Raw genomic sequence first — 17284 nt, 5'->3', positions numbered from 1 at the left:
CCTCTTTAAGGTGTTCGAGGTGATCCGCTTTGTTCAAGCTTTTCACCAACATATCGTCTACGTATACCTCCATAGTCTTTCCAATCAGATGTTTAAACATCTTGTTTGCAAGGCGTTGGTACGTTGCTCCTGCATTCTTAAGTCCAAAGGCCATAACCAAATAACAAAATACACCAAAGTCAGTGATAAATGATACCTTGGGTACATCGTCCTTGTCCATCCGGATCTGATTATATCCGCTGAAGCCATCCATGAAGCTCAGCATCTCATGGCCAGCGGTGGCATCTATTAACGTGTCTATCCTTGGAAGAGGGAAACAATCCTTGGGACAAGCATCATTCAGATCAGTGAAGTCTACACACATCCTCCACTTTCCATTAGCCTTCTTGACCATAACAGGGTTCGCCAACCATTCTGGAAATTGTATCTCTTCGATAAAACCTGCTTCCAACAACTTATCGACCTCCTGTTTAATGGCTTCTTGCCTTTCAGGGGCGAAGTTCCTTTTCTTCTGTTTAATAGGTTTCCTCACGGGGTTTACATTCAACTTATGTGTTATGAATGAGGGGTCGATACCTGGCATATCAGCCGCTGTCCAAGCGAAAACATCACGGTTGTTCCTCAAGAACCTCACAAACTCTTGTTTCAAATCTTCCTGGAGTAATGCTCCAACATAAGTGACCTTTTCAGGTTCTTCTGTATACAATTGGATTGGAACCAAGTCTTCGGCAGGCTTGCCTCTTCTTTCCTCTTCTCCTCGGACATCAAGGTCCTCTATAGGTAATACTTGCCCCCCGGCTCCTCCAGATCTTAATGCCCCAATATAACAGCTTCGGGCCATTTTCTGATCTCCTAATTCTTCCCCAATTCCGTTCCTAGTCGGGAATTTGATCTTCATATGGTAAGTAGATGGGATTGCTTTAAAAGCATGTATTCCAGTCCTCCCAAGGATGGCATTATAGGTTGATGAGGCTTTAACGACCAAGAAATTTACCATGCTCGTGGCTTGTCTGGGTTCGGTACCCATAGTTACCGGAAGTTGGATCATGCCTTCAATTTTGGTTTCCACATTGTTGAAGCCATATATAGGCATGTCTGAGGGTGTTAACTGAGTATCAGAATACCCCATTTTTTCATAAGCATCATAGAACAAGATATCCACCGAGGCTCCATTATCAACAAGCACTCTCTTTACGGACGAGTTTCCAATCACTGGGGTAATTACTAAAGGGTCATCATGAGGAAATTTCACCTTTTCAAGGTCGATATTGTCGAATGCTAGAGCATAATCGATTTTTGCCCGCTTCGGAGGTTCTCCAACTATATTCATCACTTCCCTTGCATAAGCCTTTCTTGAATTGCTTGAAGTGCCTGCAGCCGTAGGTCCTCCGGAGATTACATTAATAACAGGCCCTCGAGGCTGAGTTCTTTTGTCATCGTTGTCTCTTCCACGATTATCACTGTCTCGATGATTCTTGTCTCCATCCTTGGTAAATTTGGATAACTTGCCTCTTCGGATCAAGAATTCAATCTCATCCTTCAACTGCCGGCAATCATCGGTCTTATGTCCCGTGTCTTTGTGGAATCGACAATATAAATCCTTGTTACGTTTCTCCGGATCGGTCCTTATAGGCTTCGGCCATCTAACACTTTCGTCCTTCTCAATTTCCAACAGGATTTGACTCCTCGGGGCGTTAAGCCTGGCATACTCAGTAAACCTCGGCCCCATCTTCTTTTTAGCAGGCGATTTTTCCTCATCTTCCTTCCGGGAGTACTTATTCTCAGCATTATACTCCGTATCATTCCCACGCTTCTTGAAGTTGGTATTTGGTCCCTGATTGTTCTGGGATTTTCTCAAACTTTCCTCCGCCTTTATATACTTTCCGGCTCTCTCTTGTAAATCGTTCATATTGTCCGGAGCCCTCTTGGCTAGGGATCGGCGAAAATTGTCATCAGTGGTGCCTTGTTGGAGGGCAATCATGGCTACCTTCTGATCAAGGTCTGGGACCTTCAAGGCTTCTTTGGTAAAACGATTCATATACTCCCGGAGTGATTCGTTCTTACCTCGATGCAAATTCATTAGGGAGGCCGAGCTCTTAGCATGTGTTTTGCTTCCAACAAATTGCCCTATGAAAGCCCTGCTTAAGTCAGCAAAACAAGAGATAGAATTAGGGGGTAGGCGACTATACCAATGTTGGGCCATCCCACTCAAGGTTTGGGGGAAAGCACGGCACTTGATTGCTTCAGTGACGGGCTGGAGTAACAAAGCGTTCATGAAGGTCCGAACATGATTAGCGGGATCACCCGTGCCATCGTAAGCTTTTATGGTTGGGAGCTTGAATTTTCGGGAAATCCTTGCACCCATGATTTCTTGCGTAAAAGGGGGAACCGGGTTATCAGGATCGCCTGCTGGTAACAAGTGAATTTGATTCATCACGGTTTGACGAGGGTTTTCATCCCTAGATTCCGGGGGTTGCATCCTTGCCTGGTCTCTTTTTAACCGTGCGATTTCCTCTTCATAGGCCCGGATCCTCTCCTCATAAGTTATTGGCCCCCGGGGCTCATTAGCTTCTTGCCTATGGCGGCGTCGACGGTGTCGATCAGCATCTCTCCTCCTTCGAGGGGGTGTATCATGCTCCTGCTCCGATTCGGAAGAGTCGTAGTCAGTTACATGCACATAGTCATCTCTCGTGCCTCCACGGGTGGTTGTAGTGACCGTTGAATAATGTGTGCCGGCGTCGGTGACGGTTGCAATTACTCGGGTCAGAGGGGGCAACGAGCCAAAAGTCAGGGGAGTAGTAGTTTGAGCAATTGTCGTACCGAGCGGGAGGGTGGTAGTTACAGGGGTTGATTCAGTCGAGACCCCGGTGGTGGTTCGACTGCGTGGAACATGGATTTCAGAACGTGGTCCGGTTGGGTTCGTCATGGTTATTGTTGTTTTCCCACAGACGGCGCCAAATGTTATAGAACTAAAAACGGGGGTGAGCGATTCGTGCTTTGGACTGGTCTCGATGCGAGATGCCTACGTATCTTCTGTGTGAAGAAGAATCAAGTCCAAAACGTAGTTCTAGTTATGAGGGGTAGAGCCCTTTATATAGGCGCTTCGGAGTCAGAAGTGGGACGGAAGTACGATTCCGTGTATCAGACTTCTTATCGAAGTATGCCTCGAAGCAAGAGATAAGATTGAACTCTTACTCTCTTGTTGTTGACGTTTATCCGAACTTCTGAATATTTATCTGCTAGAATCAGATGTATTATAGAATTTAGACTCGTAACTGGACCTCAGATTGGGCCTCTATTACGAAATTAATGTTTAATAGTCTCAGACCCTATTTAACTGGGCTTTAGTGTTCTTGGGCTTTGATTATCTAATAATAATCAGATATTATTTCCGCCCCATATCAATATTTATATAAAATTTTCTATCATATAATACGAAAAACATATTTAAATGAGGTTATACAATATTTATAGTTTCACGGCCAAAGAAAATGTAAGTATGATAACAATGAATATACTTAATAATAATTATTTTTCATGAAAGCTAAGTATAAATTTTATGAGAATTTGTAGTATTAACTTTGATATCAAATAATTAAAGAACATTTAAATAATTTGAACATATATAAATAATCGTATAATCAGAATTATTATATACATATATATAAGTAAATAAGTTAGGTGTATAATTTTTCTCAACTACAACTATTATCTATAGTAAAATTATATTTTAGTACAGTACAATACAATTCAAGTTTAAACCACGTTAATTATATATTAAACTATAAATCATATATTTAACCGTAATTGAATCATAATCACATCATAAAAATTAGAAATTTGTTTATGATGTTAGAGCGAATACACATCATGATCGAATGTATTTTCTTGTAATATGAAACTAATCTTAATTTATAACACCAAACTAATAAAAGTAAAGTAACAAATTGAGTATATATATATATATATAATGGTTATAAATAATATATATAATATTACAATTTATATTGCTCTAATTTTCTATCAAAAATATTATATGAAAATTATTTCAGAGAGGTTTAATTAAAATTTATAATCACATCACAAGAATTGAAAATCGTGCACTGTGATCCCGTGTATGTTTTCCTTCACTCACATAAAAAATATGATGCAAAAATCCTCCATGTAGAATATGTTTTTGTCGTTAGCAAAAATAAGAAACAAAAAAGGGAGATTTCATGGTTTGCATTTTGCAACAAAACCCAAACCAAAACTTAGCTATAGTAGTAGTACTCCCTCCGTCCCCTTTTACATGTCCATTATGCATTTCGAGGAGTCAAATTAACCAATTTTTGACTAAATATTATAAATTATCTACTCATTATTTTTAAAATCTGAAAGTTGCGTATTAAAATACACTAAATGTACTTTCTATTGATATAATTTTTATTATTTTTCTCAATTATCTGATACATGTAAAGTTCAGTCAAAATAAAGTCAATTTGACTGGTCAAAAGTCAAAGTGGACATGTAAAAAGGGACGGAGGGAGTAGTAAAATACTAGTACTAGCCCTATAGGAAACTGAAAAGGGCAAGTGAGGGAAGCAGGAGAAAGCAATAATGGGATAGAATCGAGGCAGGCGCATGCATTTTAGTAATCATTATGTCTTGCCTGTGTGTCCCCACGCCTCTCCCCTCCCCATGCCTCTCCCCCTTCCTTTACCCTTTCTCTAACCGATATTTGCCCCTCTCTTTCCTTTTATTTGCAACAATGCCATGCCTTTGACAAAATACATGGATGCCGCATTACAATTCTCATGCATATTACACTAGTATATTACTCTATTTTAGACATTTATAAATGATACACTTAATATTTATTATAAATACAAAAACAAGAAATAATCTTACTTGGAAAATACCAATGTTAATAAATTAATAAATATAAGAATAGTAACATAAAGGGCTTGTTTGGCTGAATTTAACTTATGATTTAAAATGATTAAATATGATAAATTGGGAGCTTAAATGTCTGTTTAGATAAGTTTGAATTATTAGTGATTTAAATTCATAAGTACTTAAATATAAATCAAATTAAATGGTAATTCAAATTAATTTCATAAATATTTTTAATTTATTACACAAAATATATTTTTCAGTTTAAAGTAGAAGTGATTTAAAATCCGAGTTTGAAGCCGAGACAAACATGTAAATCTATTTAAAATGGTGCACTGCACAGTACAGCAGCGCAGCGAACAAATCATAGGTGGTGTTTGGTTGCCCAGTATAAGTCGATTTCTGGGCTTATAAGTTATAAGCACTTATTTGTACCGTTTGTGTAAAAAGTTAAGAAGCACTTAAAAGAAGTTAGGATTGCTAGCTTTTGTTTCAGGACTTCTGCTTATTTCCCAAACAGTTTAATCACTTATAAGTGTAAACTTGCTTCTGACTTCTACTTCACTTTTTTATTTTAAACAAAAAGTACTTATTTTAAGTTTAGCCAAACAGCCCCATAATAACACACCCTGAGGCCTGAGCGGAGCATAGCCCTTATTATTACTCTAGTGCTACCGCCTCATTTACTCTGATTTTGGTTTTGTCTTTCAACATATTTTCTCTCCTCATTTAATAAATTTACATCATTTCACCATGTTTCAAAGATTGGGTACGATTCGGGTCAAATACAAACCAATCACCATGATGTTGCTTGCTTAAAGATCTCATCTTTTCATAGTTTTAGCACTAAAGATCTTTAAAACCACCCAAATATTTCTTGCATCTTCTTGGACTTGTTGAAACTCTAAATTAAAATATAGATTGAAGAGACAGATATAGAGACATTCTCTTTGCTCCCTTTTGTTTATTTAGAGCTTGTTTGATGGTCTGTTCTGGAGGGTGAAGTAGATGGCCTTGTATGTTCTGTTGATATACCTTTTATGTGTTTGATCATTTGTCTCTGAGAGCTGAAAAATTAGTAAGTTAAGTTGGGTTTCGAAAGATTGGATTTTGAGAGTTGGGTTTTGAGAAAGATTGGATTTTGAAGAAGATTGAAGTTGAGTTGAACAAGGATGATGAGTATGTCCTGCAAGGATGGTAAGGGAGTGATGGATAATGGCAAGTATGTCCGTTACACACCTGAGCAGGTTGAAGCTCTTGAGCGTCTCTATCATGAGTGCCCCAAGCCCAGTTCTATAAGGCGTCAGCAACTCATTAGGGAGTGCCCCATTCTCTCAAACATTGAGCCTAAACAGATCAAAGTCTGGTTTCAGAACAGGAGGTACATACATCTATTTAAATTTACATGTGTTTTTATCACTTCCATATTGTTAGTTTTGATATTAATAGCATGCTTATTAATGTACAGATGCAGGGAGAAACAGAGAAAAGAGGCATCAAGACTTCAAGCTGTGAACAGGAAGCTTACTGCTATGAACAAGCTCTTGATGGAAGAGAACGATAGGTTGCAGAAGCAGGTGTCTCATTTGGTGTATGACAATGGCTACTTTCGCCAGCATACTCAAACTGTGAGATTCTTTTTGCAATTATATGATTTATCCTTGACTTCTTCAATTTTTTAATTGAATCTTGAACTTTGATTTATTATATATGCAGAGTGGGCTTCCTACTAAAGATACCAGTTGTGAATCAGTGGTGACTAGTGGTCAACACCACATGACTCCTCAGCATCCCCCCAGGGATGCTAGTCCTGCAGGGTTAGTATTGATATGGCATATGGCTGCTTCAGTCCTTCACCTTGTGAGCTTTGAATCTCATTTTTTTTTTTTTTTTGCATTACATTTTTTCAGGCTTTTGTCCATTGCAGAAGAAACTTTAACAGAGTTTCTTTCAAAGGCTACTGGAACTGCTGTAGAGTGGGTCCAAATGCCTGGAATGAAGGTAGAATACATTGATGATTTAAGTATTAGGCTGGGCATGTTGTAAATATTCTTGTTGCTTTTTATGGGACTCACTGCAAGGGGCATAAATTAAATCTCTTTTTTATCACCTGGCATGTGATTTGTTGCAAGGGTGCAAGTCTTTGGTGTTTTATATCTATTTTTCCTTTGAGCGTACCAATAAATTAGCAAAATATAAGTAGGATGAGAAGCTGACATTCCTTTCTTGTACTCCTATTTCTTTTCTTATGTTCTATATATTTGTTAAGTAATTTTGTAGAGTAGTTAAATGGTCTACATTGTATTTATTCTTCTTTCTAACACAGCACCGAGATTAGACAATGTCTATGGTACTAAGATAATTGCTTGTAATATAAATAAGTTATTAGTATTACCTTTGCCTCGATACAATTAATACACAGAGAAGAAATTTGGTGTGCAATGTTTCTGGATAAAAGGGTTATCCAAGTTTTTTTATAGCAAAAATCCATTATGTCATAGAATTATATAGACTCTAAACAAATTAGAAAGAAAATACAAATTGTTTGCTTCTTTAGAGAAAATAATGTGATTGCTAAGCTTTCTTTTGTTGTTCTACTCAGCCTGGTCCGGATTCCATTGGAATCGTTGCTATATCTCATGGTTGCCCTGGTGTGGCAGCACGTGCCTGTGGCCTGGTGGGTTTAGAGCCCACAAGGGTAAGCCTATAACTCTTGTTTTATGTTTTCAGTTGTGAGCTTTTCAGACTTTTTGGAACTAAAAATACCCCTCACAGGTCGCAGAGATCCTCAAGGATCGGCCATCATGGTTCCGCGATTGCAGAGCTGTTGATGTCCTGAATGTGCTACCCACAGCCAATGGTGGAACCATAGAATTACTATACATGCAGGTACATTGAAAATAAATTGCATTGTTAAATTTGGATAAAGTAAATCTTTCTAACTTCTTAATGGGGTTCTGCGTATGCTATTTTTACAGCTGTATGCGCCAACTACTTTGGCCCCGGCTCGTGACTTTTGGTTGTTGCGCTATACTTCTGTTATGGAGGATGGCAGTCTGGTGGTATGTTTATACAATATTTCATGTTCTAGAGAAGATCGTACTTTATTAGTAATCTTCATAGTAAAGCTACCTATGCATTTAATTTACACAATTGTCTATATTGTAAACTTGTCCCTAGGTCTGTGAGAGATCACTGACGAATACACAAAATGGCCCAAGCATGCCTCCTGTGCAAAATTTTGTGCGAGCTGAAATGCTTCCTAGTGGTTACTTGATTAGACCTTGTGATGGAGGTGGTTCGATTATTCACATTGTTGATCATATGAATTTGGAGGTGACTGAGCTACATCACTTACTTTAATATTTCTTTGTGGGTCTCATTCTTCTCATTAATTATGACAAACATGGCTGTTATTCTATCATTTACTAGGCTTGGAGCGTGCCTGAGGTATTGCGTCCTCTGTATGAATCCTCAACAGTGCTTGCTCAGAAGACGACAATGACGGTGCGATCTTAAACAGTTACTATATATTTCCTGCAGCAGTTTTGATTCACTCTTAGTGGACCGAACTTCTGACTTTCTTTTTGTTCAGGCTTTACGACAACTGAGACAGATAGCACAGGAGGCTTCTCAGTCTTCTGCTGCGAATTGGGGCCAAAGGCCTGTAGCCCTACGTGCTCTGAGCCAAAGGCTGAGCAGGTATTTTGTCTTGCTTCTCTCACAACATGCATGTGTTATGTCTGCTTGCTCTGATTTATTTGTTGTGGCAGAGGTTTTAATGAGGCTCTCAATGGTTTTACTGATGAGGGTTGGTCATTAATGGGAACTGAGGGCATGGACGATGTTACTATCCTGGTCAACTCTTCACCTGATAAGCTAATGGGTTTGAATTTGTCTTTCAATAATGGGTTTACACCGGTCAGCAATGGAGTGTTGTGCGCAAAAGCATCAATGCTGTTACAGGTCAGCTAAATACCAGCTGCATTAAATTTATGCTCCTGAAATTAATTTTGGATAGTTGGACGTTTTGGTAGATTCTGTAAATAGTGATTTAATTTGATATTAGACGTTTTGGTAGATTCCTTGAACAGTAAGGTATTTTGATATTAAAATGAAAAGGGCTTTTAGGCATTTTAATTGTAGAACTTTTTGATGCTTTCTATTTGATCAATTTTACAGAAAGACCACCTTGTTGCTTACAGCTGGCTGAAATAGCTAATTTTAAACAGAATAAGCTTTAGGATCATATTTGCTGTTAACCTTGCCATGCCTCCTCTTTTGTTTATAAATTTACTACGAATATTAGAGTAAAATTTAATTGCTGGTACGCTGCTTACTTGTTAAAGCTTTTGTATAAATCTTTTACTGATTTGCAATTTTTAACCTGCAGAATGTGCCTCCTGCAATACTCCTTAGGTTTCTCCGAGAGCACAGGTCGGAATGGGCAGACACTAATATTGATGCGTACTCTGCTGCAGCTGTCAAAGTTGGTCCTTGTAGTTTACCAGGATCTCGAGTTGGGAATTATGGGGGTCAAGTAATTCTGCCACTAGCTCACACTATTGAGCACGAAGAGGTATAATCATCTGTTACGTGGCTGTTACATTCTTTCTTTCATTAGCCAGCTTATTTAAGTTCACTGAGATGTTCATTTTTGTGCGCTGTAGTTACTGGAGGTTATTAAGTTGGAAGGTGCTGGTCACTGTCCTGAGGAGGCAATAATGGGCAGAGACATGTTTCTCCTACAGGTATGATGTTTTAGGGAGCTTTTTCTTGATGGTTCTTAGTTGGTGGGGTGGTAGTTAAGGTTGCATGCTAGATCATTTGTAAAACCCCTGTTGAAGGTATGGTAAGAAAGTTTGTTTAATCAAGTAGAAGACAATAGCTAAGAGTGATTGTTGTAGAATTAACGTCGGTGTAATTCTTTGGATTATTAAAAGTAACTTCGATTTTTTTTGTCCCCCCCCCCCCGCCCCGGCGCCAAATGGCTTACCAATTGCACAAAGAATTCATTGATGTCTCTTGGGATTGACGTTAGTGGCATAAGTGTTCTTTGTAATTTCAATTGTTACTTGAATTGTTTATAGAGCCACCGTCAAAAGGGCTTACCAAGAGCACAGAGAAACAAGTATTTGTATTCACTGATTTCTCGCCATTGCGTCCTGGTTTTCATGCTCCGGCCTGTATGCGCTGGATCTATTTTCTGGTCAATATATTCTATTTGCAACTGATATACAGATATATTACAATGCTATTTACATGATACCTTTACACCCTGCTCCTGAGTTTTAAATAGGAAGGAAAGCAAGTGAAGAGGAAGTAAAGTTATCTAACTTTCACTCGTACTCATGCTCCCGAGTTCTTTAAAGGGACGAAAGCAAGTGAAAAGTGAGTGCAAATATAGCATAGTTTTACTCCAAAACTTTCACTCCAAAAGTGGGATGAAAGTGAAAGCACACTTTCTTTCACTTACATTCACTTGCTTTCTCTCCTAAAAAAACTTGGGAGCAAGGCCTTAATGTAGGATACCTAGACTTTTCTAATATCAAGCATATATAATATTTTTTGGAAAAGACGTGTAAATCATGTTGAAATAAATAGATAAATAAATACACACACTCACACATGCAACATATATGATGACCACCATATTATCATGGTGTCACCTTACCAGTGCAGTGGCACGATGGTATTGCAACAACTTTGCTTCTTTTCTCGTAGCAGGGAAGGTGTTCTGTTTTTTCCCCAAGATTGTGTAATTTTTACAGTTTCTATATGATCATCTATGCCGTGTCCTCCAGTTAAAGTTTTTGTTTGCGACATGATTAAAGTTTTTGTTTGTAATAAACACTTCTGAGGTGTGGTCTGATGTGCTTCTTTTACATACAGCTGTGCAGTGGGATGGATGAAAATGCTGTTGGAATCTGTGCTGAACTTATATTTGCTCCAATAGATGCATCTTTTGCTGATGATGCACCACTTTTGCCCTCTGGTTTTCGAATCATTCCTCTTGATACTGGAAAGGTTGGTTTTAAAAATGCTGTGTGGGGGCGGGGGTTAACTTATCTTTACCCTCATTTCAATTCATTGTTTTACTCCTCCATATCTACTCAACTTGTGCTAAAATTTCAATATTTTGCAGGAAGCTTCTAGTCCCAACCGCACCCTTGATCTTGCTTCTGCTCTTGAGATTGGTTCAGCTGGAAATAAAGCTTGCAGCAACTACACTGCTACTGGTGGTAGTACAAGATCTGTCATGACTATAGCATTTGAATTTGCATTTGAAAGTCACATGCAAGAAAATGTAGCGTCGATGGCTCGGCAATATGTTCGTAGCATTATATCCTCGGTTCAGAGGGTTGCACTGGCTCTTTCTCCATCCCGCCTTGATGGAAATGGTGGTGTTCGGCCACAACTCGGACCTCCAGAGGCACAGACATTAGCTCGTTGGATCTGCCAAAGTTACAGGTTTGTCGGATATTTTTAGTATATGGTTAAATTGATGTGTTTTAACTTGCCGTTACAGAATTGGAGTGTTTGGATTTTCTTACTCTAGATACAGACAAGTACTTTTTGCTAATATAAGAGTACAATAGACTTGTTAATCTTTACGTCTGAAGTGTACCATTCTGTGAACGCAAAGACATTTTACATATCTGTTGCTGTTGGATGTATCTGATAAATAATGTGGTTGCACATTAATCTATGATGCTTAAACTATGAGACCATCTATGCTGGCTCTTCTGCCAGGTAGGTCTTCAGTGATTTAGGTTCTGCGGATATGTTGATCTTTTTTCACATCTTTGTAGGTGTTACTTGGGTGTGGAGCTACTTAAAGCTGGCGGTGGTGTAGGAAGTGAATCGATTCTCAAGTCTCTATGGCACCACCCAGATGCAGTTATGTGCTGCTCCTTAAAGGCATGACTTCACTATCTCTTAATTATCTTTTTCGACAGGTTTTACCTTGATTTCATCTACATGACTCTGAATTCTCTGCTAGGCTTCAATCCAGGGTGTTCACTTTGCAGTCTTCCCATTTTGTATCTTCTCACAATGATTTGTATCTATTCAAAATTTAAAAAATGTCTGCTTATGTTTTCCTTAGCTTTATTTAAATTGGACTGATTCACTTGTTTGAAATAAATTTGGTAATATTTTGCAGGCTACGCCAGTTTTCACCTTTGCAAACCAGGCTGGTCTTGACATGCTTGAGACAACTTTAGCTGCACTTCAGGATATCACTTTAGAAAAAATATTTGACGATCATGGAAAGAGAAATCTCAGTTCTGAGTTCCCGCAGATAATGCAGCAGGTTAGCTGTTTTATTCTCTTCAGAACAAGCAATTATAGTACTTGTTAAAACTAAACATATATTGTGTAATTATTGAGATCATGAATGACAGGGAAAGGACATATTCTTGAAACAAAAGAAAACATTTACTATCAAGAAGTAATAGTAAAAGCATAATGTGTAGTATGTGATCTATGGTGTTAGATACCATTCTGTAGCTGTCTTTGTTGACATATTCAGTGAACGCAGAACTTGAATTTTATAATCTGTTCTTTGTTGTTCTGGCCTAATAAGCTGAATTTTAGTGTCTGGACTCTGATCTGTCCTCGGTGTTTATCCATTTGTCCAGGGTTTTGCTTGCCTTCAAGGTGGAATATGCTTGTCAAGCATGGGGAGACCTGTTTCTTACGAAAGAGCAGTAGCCTGGAAAGTGCTGAATGAAGATGAAAATGCGCAATGCATCTGTTTTATGTTTATGAATTGGTCGTTTGTTTGACCAGCTGGATTTCTAAGTAGATACTGTTGAAGCTCTAAACTCTTTCCTTTTGTTTGTTGCAAATTGTGCTACCTATGAAACCCTGAAGCACCATCAGCCTATGATGACAATTTGGAAACTTTGTTGCATCTAATAATGCTGTACTCTGATTTTCATCGACAGTCATGTTCTAACCGTGCTAGTGGGAGAAGAAATTCTCTGCTGATCATAACATGAAAGAATCAAATATGAGTAGTTTATGTTTCCATTTGTGCCCTAGGAGATCTCTTGAGGCATTCCCATATTAGTAAGAGTGATGTTGAAGAGGAATTAGTCTTCAAGGGATCTCTAGCTCTGAAATTGTGTTCAAGAGTGAAGTAAATGCGTAAACAGGTTTTTATTGTTAAAATTCCCGGCGAAACACCCTTATAAATCGCAAAAAAACTTAAAAAAAAAAGTAGTAGTTTTGGTAAATTCCTTATTATCTTTGCTCCGCCGAAAGGAGACATTATAGAGGCTTCGTTTGAGGAAGTAGTTTCAGAGATGATGAGAGTCTTGTGTTGTGTTTGGTTGGAGTGAATGGAATGGAATGAGTGAAAACAAAAGGAAATATAGAGTGCAGGAGGGAGGACTTTGAAAAAATATGAGCTAGTGCAAATTTTGTATGATAAGATTTGGATAGAAAATAACTATGACAAGAAATGGTCAATGGAGCAATTCTTCACAAAGTGGAGGGTTTGAGCTCTAGTTAATGGTAATAAAAATGGAATGGTGGAATGAATGAAATTATTAAACATTCAACTAATTTATAGTTCAACTTTCATTCCATTCCCTTCGTTTTCATTCCGATACGGTATCATTTGTAAAAAAGCTAATCAAATCACGGATGGATAATCGTATACCGTATAGACCCTGAGAATGTAATTTGCGGAGGAGATTGAGGCTGTAGAATACCAACAACAAATCATATAATTTCACCAGTAACATGTATGTACGTTATTTGTGGAGGAGGTTAAACAACTGAAAGTCTTCCAATTTCACACTTCAAATCAATCAGCCGATGTACTGTAGTAAGATTTGCACAAAACCCTAACCGGATTAGTCAAGGTGTCAGCGTCACCTAAAACTAAAAGCTCCATTGATCAGTAATTTTAACGATTTGAGAAAATTAATACTCCCTCCGTCCCGTTGAGTAGTATACATATGGGGAGTGACACGGAAGTTAAGAAAAAGTATAATTTAGTGATGAAAAGTAAGAAAAGTGGGTGAAGTGGTGGGACCGATTAATATTTAATGTATAAAATTAGCGTAGTGTGAGTAAAATAGTGAGACCTACTAATATTTAAGATATAAAGTGGGTGTAGTCGAAGAAAATAGTGGGTGTAGTTATGTTTTTATATTATAAAAACTTACTATTTTTGGTATGTATACAATTGATGAGACGTCTTAAAAAGAAAACTGTATACTCCCTCTGTCCCATTTAATTGTATACGTTTCTTTTTAACTGTTCGACACGCATTTCAATGCTCTTGTAAAACATAGTTCCGTAACTTATTTTTGAGATTTTCTTTTTTTGAATAAAAATATAACATCTAAACTTTAATTCAGAAAAATAAAATTTTAAAAATAAATTATACAACTACATTTTAGAGTAGCATTAAAGTCCGTGCCGCATCCCCGTCCCCCAATGTATACTACTCAGGGGGACGGAGGGAGTACAATTTAATGGGACAGAGGAGTAAATCTGCAATCCCGATTATGTTATTGGTTGTTGTCATCTACAAATGATATTGGTTGTCTTAATTTCACAGCAAATACAACACTTTAAGATGACATTTTGATGAATAACATTTAGTATGTAAAACGTTTATATATATGCCCAAAATCACAATTTTTCATTAATTTAGCGGTACAAGATAGGCACAAAATTGCATAATTTGTACATGGTCATTTCGTTACTTTGAGGTCACTCATCTCTCGAGTAATGGCCGGAATACAGCTTGTACTCCTGGCGATACCACCTTTCTTGAGCCCTCCATTGTCCTTGTAGTTCATAGACTTGGCTCTCACGCCTCTTCCTTCAGCCCTCGCCTTCTTCAAGATCTCTCGCATCGCCTGAGCCTGATATAAAACCGGATAAGCTCTCCCGAACTTGTTAAACCTAACACACGCACCCATATGAGTGCTGACCGCTTCTTCTCTTTTTCCTCCGTTTTTACCCATCTCCTCCTTCACCGCCTCCGCGCACAACCCGCAAATCCATTTCCCCACGAACATTTCCCGGATTCGCTCGATGTACTCGGGGGTGCACTCTTCTATCATCCCACAACATTCGCATCTCGCGTCCTCCACTTCGGAGATGGGAGCCAGTGTGTCCGTGTTAATCACCACATCTTTTTTGCATACCTCGGACGAGACGTCGGAGACGCTTCGTTTGAGGGCATTGGTGGAACGTGCGTAGGAGCTGACAAGAGACTCTCCGTGTGGCGCCATTAGTAAACAACTGAATCGTATGAGTTTCACTACAAGAAAAGCGGTTATTTTCTAGTTATTTCTTGTTATGTTGAAGAGTACGTTTGATATGTATTTATAGTGAAGTTTGGGAAGCTGAGTTACGTAGTGGTGGTGCATGAGAACTCACATGTCAGGGTTTACTTTCGAGTGTGGAGATGAATCGTGAATGCGATGGAGGTTTCTTGAAGGGCTCAAAACAAAAGCAGTCTTTTTCATGTTAATAGGTGGATCCTAACTGCCTACGTGATTCTGATCATTCATATTTTTTGGGAGATTGTTGTTGCCACTACTTCAACGGAGGATATTCCATGAATTTGTAAAAAGTTATTATTGAGGAATTGAGGAACATCAGCATGAGTATGAGCATGGTCGACTATACCTGTTAAATAAAAATGAAAGATTTTGAAAAAGTTACTCCCTCTGTCCCTCTCATTTCTTTACGGTTACTATTTTGAGATGTCCCTCTCATTTCTTTACGTTACTATAAATAGTAAGTTTTTTCCATCATTACACCCACTATCTTCCCCCACTATTTCATATTTAACAATAAAAACTACTATTACACCCACTACTTTCCTCCATTATCTCAAATCTATTATTAAATATTGATGGGTCCCACCACTTTATCCACTTTTCATCTAACTTTACTCATTTTTCATACATTGTCTTGGTCTCCGTGTCCCCCTCCAATGTAAACAATTGAGGGGGACGGAGGGAGTATTTTTTTTACCATGAACCTATTTATGAACTTAGCCACTTTAAAATTTACAATTTACAATTTTACTCGAGTGCTCGTGACCTTGATTTTTATATGGATTCCAGATAAGATATCTCATAATTTACCTAAAATCTTTAAAATTTAAGTATAATACCAGTTGTTAAGATAGGATCACACAACACCAACTAATAATTTAATATCTGAGTTGATGGAAATAGTTGTATAGTTTTGTATTATAATAACAACAATATTATTGCAGCGTACCTGTATATAAATGTTGCATGTAGTGTTCTAAAAGTCGGCGATTGATCGGGATTAATCGTCGATTAATTGCTGTTCGGTCGGCCACCGTCTTGATTAAGCGTTAATCGATGAAAAAATCGTTTTTTCTGAAAATCGGTCAAAATCGGGATTAATCGGAAAAAGTCGGTCAAAAATCGGTGAATTTAAAAAATTTAAAATAAAAAGTAAAAAGATTTTGAAATTTTAAATTTAATTTTAAATAAAACAAAAGGCACGGAAATGACAAAACACAGAAATTAAATTTGTTTTTATTACCTTTCACAATTTAAATATTAGCTCCTAAACTCTAATTACATGAATTTGCAATATCTTCCTTCGCCGATTCAATCAAATTTAATTTTATATATGAGATGACCGGACTTGTATATGTATATAAAAGCATGTTTTGTGTTATAAAAAATCATTAATCTTTTGATTTAATATGACTATAAATTTATACTATATATAATTATATCAATATATACATACATATATATATATATATATATATATATATATATATATATATATATATATATATATATATAGAGTCCTACTCCAATATAAACCAAATTAGCCTAAAAACTAAAAACCAGTTTCTGGACAGTTTTTTATCACTATTTTTAACTACAGAAATCACTAATTTGTACATAACATATCACTAATTTATATATAGCATATCTCACGAATATAAATATATATACATACATATATGCAACGTATATGACCATCATCTTCACCCAAATCGTAATAATGGACCTCTTAGCACCATTACCAAACGTTTCCATGACTTGCCACCATTGTCTACCATCACCAATAGTCACATACACTTTCCATCATAACTTACAAAACTAACGACTACTTACTATCATCATCCTACTTCTCTTGCGGCTTCCTACCACCAAGAACCTTCCTACAGATGAAATTAATCATTTATAATCGATTATCAATAATTTAGATAAGTAGATTTTCTTAATTTTAATAATAAAAATCGCTTTTTACATAATGTATAAAAACAGTGATTAGTGCAGTATAAATTAGTGATACCCGTAGTTATAAATAATGGTAGGGAAACTGGTTTCTAGTTTTTATTTTAAGAGTGGTTTCTATTTGATCATGAGCCTAT

General features: G+C 37.3%; 2 protein-coding genes across 2 annotated transcripts; one reads left to right on the top strand and one right to left on the bottom strand.

Annotated features, from left to right (window-relative positions):
• The first annotated feature begins 5522 nt into the window (after nucleotides 1–5522).
• Nucleotides 5523–12826, top strand: LOC108227795 (homeobox-leucine zipper protein ATHB-15). The gene is made up of 18 exons (XM_017403138.2): nucleotides 5523–6256; nucleotides 6344–6503; nucleotides 6592–6692; nucleotides 6786–6876; nucleotides 7478–7573; nucleotides 7651–7764; nucleotides 7854–7937; nucleotides 8056–8211; nucleotides 8308–8382; nucleotides 8471–8577; nucleotides 8649–8841; nucleotides 9269–9454; nucleotides 9546–9626; nucleotides 10768–10902; nucleotides 11021–11346; nucleotides 11688–11796; nucleotides 12041–12190; nucleotides 12519–12826. The coding sequence occupies exons 1-18, from the start codon at nucleotides 6048–6050 to the stop codon at nucleotides 12663–12665; spliced, it is 2520 nt and encodes an 839-aa protein (XP_017258627.1). The 5' UTR covers nucleotides 5523–6047; the 3' UTR covers nucleotides 12666–12826.
• A 1765-nt stretch (nucleotides 12827–14591) lies between these two features.
• On the bottom strand, nucleotides 14592–15137 carry LOC108227057 (uncharacterized). The gene has a single exon (XM_017402056.2). The coding sequence runs from the start codon at nucleotides 15135–15137 to the stop codon at nucleotides 14592–14594; it is 546 nt and encodes a 181-aa protein (XP_017257545.1).
• Between the last annotated feature and the right edge of the window lie 2147 nt (nucleotides 15138–17284).

Source organism: Daucus carota, chromosome 6, assembly GCF_001625215.2.
Source record: "Daucus carota subsp. sativus chromosome 6, DH1 v3.0, whole genome shotgun sequence".
In the NCBI taxonomy this organism is placed as follows: domain Eukaryota; kingdom Viridiplantae; phylum Streptophyta; class Magnoliopsida; order Apiales; family Apiaceae; genus Daucus; species Daucus carota.
Note: the sequence above shows the minus strand (reverse complement) of the source record. Positions and strands in the feature narration are given on the sequence as shown.

Bases quoted from the DNA above. Each gene is read 5' to 3' on its own strand.
- LOC108227057 (XM_017402056.2), bottom strand. From the start codon at position 15,137: ATGGCGCCACACGGAGAGTCTCTTGTCAGCTCCTACGCACGTTCCACC.
- LOC108227795 (XM_017403138.2), top strand. From the start codon at position 6,048: ATGATGAGTATGTCCTGCAAGGATGGTAAGGGAGTGATGGATAATGGC. The intron at 8,383-8,470 runs GTGCGATCTTAA...CTTTTTGTTCAG, and splicing joins CTCAGAAGACGACAATGACG to GCTTTACGACAACTGAGACA. The intron at 10,903-11,020 runs GTTGGTTTTAAA...AATATTTTGCAG, and splicing joins TTCCTCTTGATACTGGAAAG to GAAGCTTCTAGTCCCAACCG.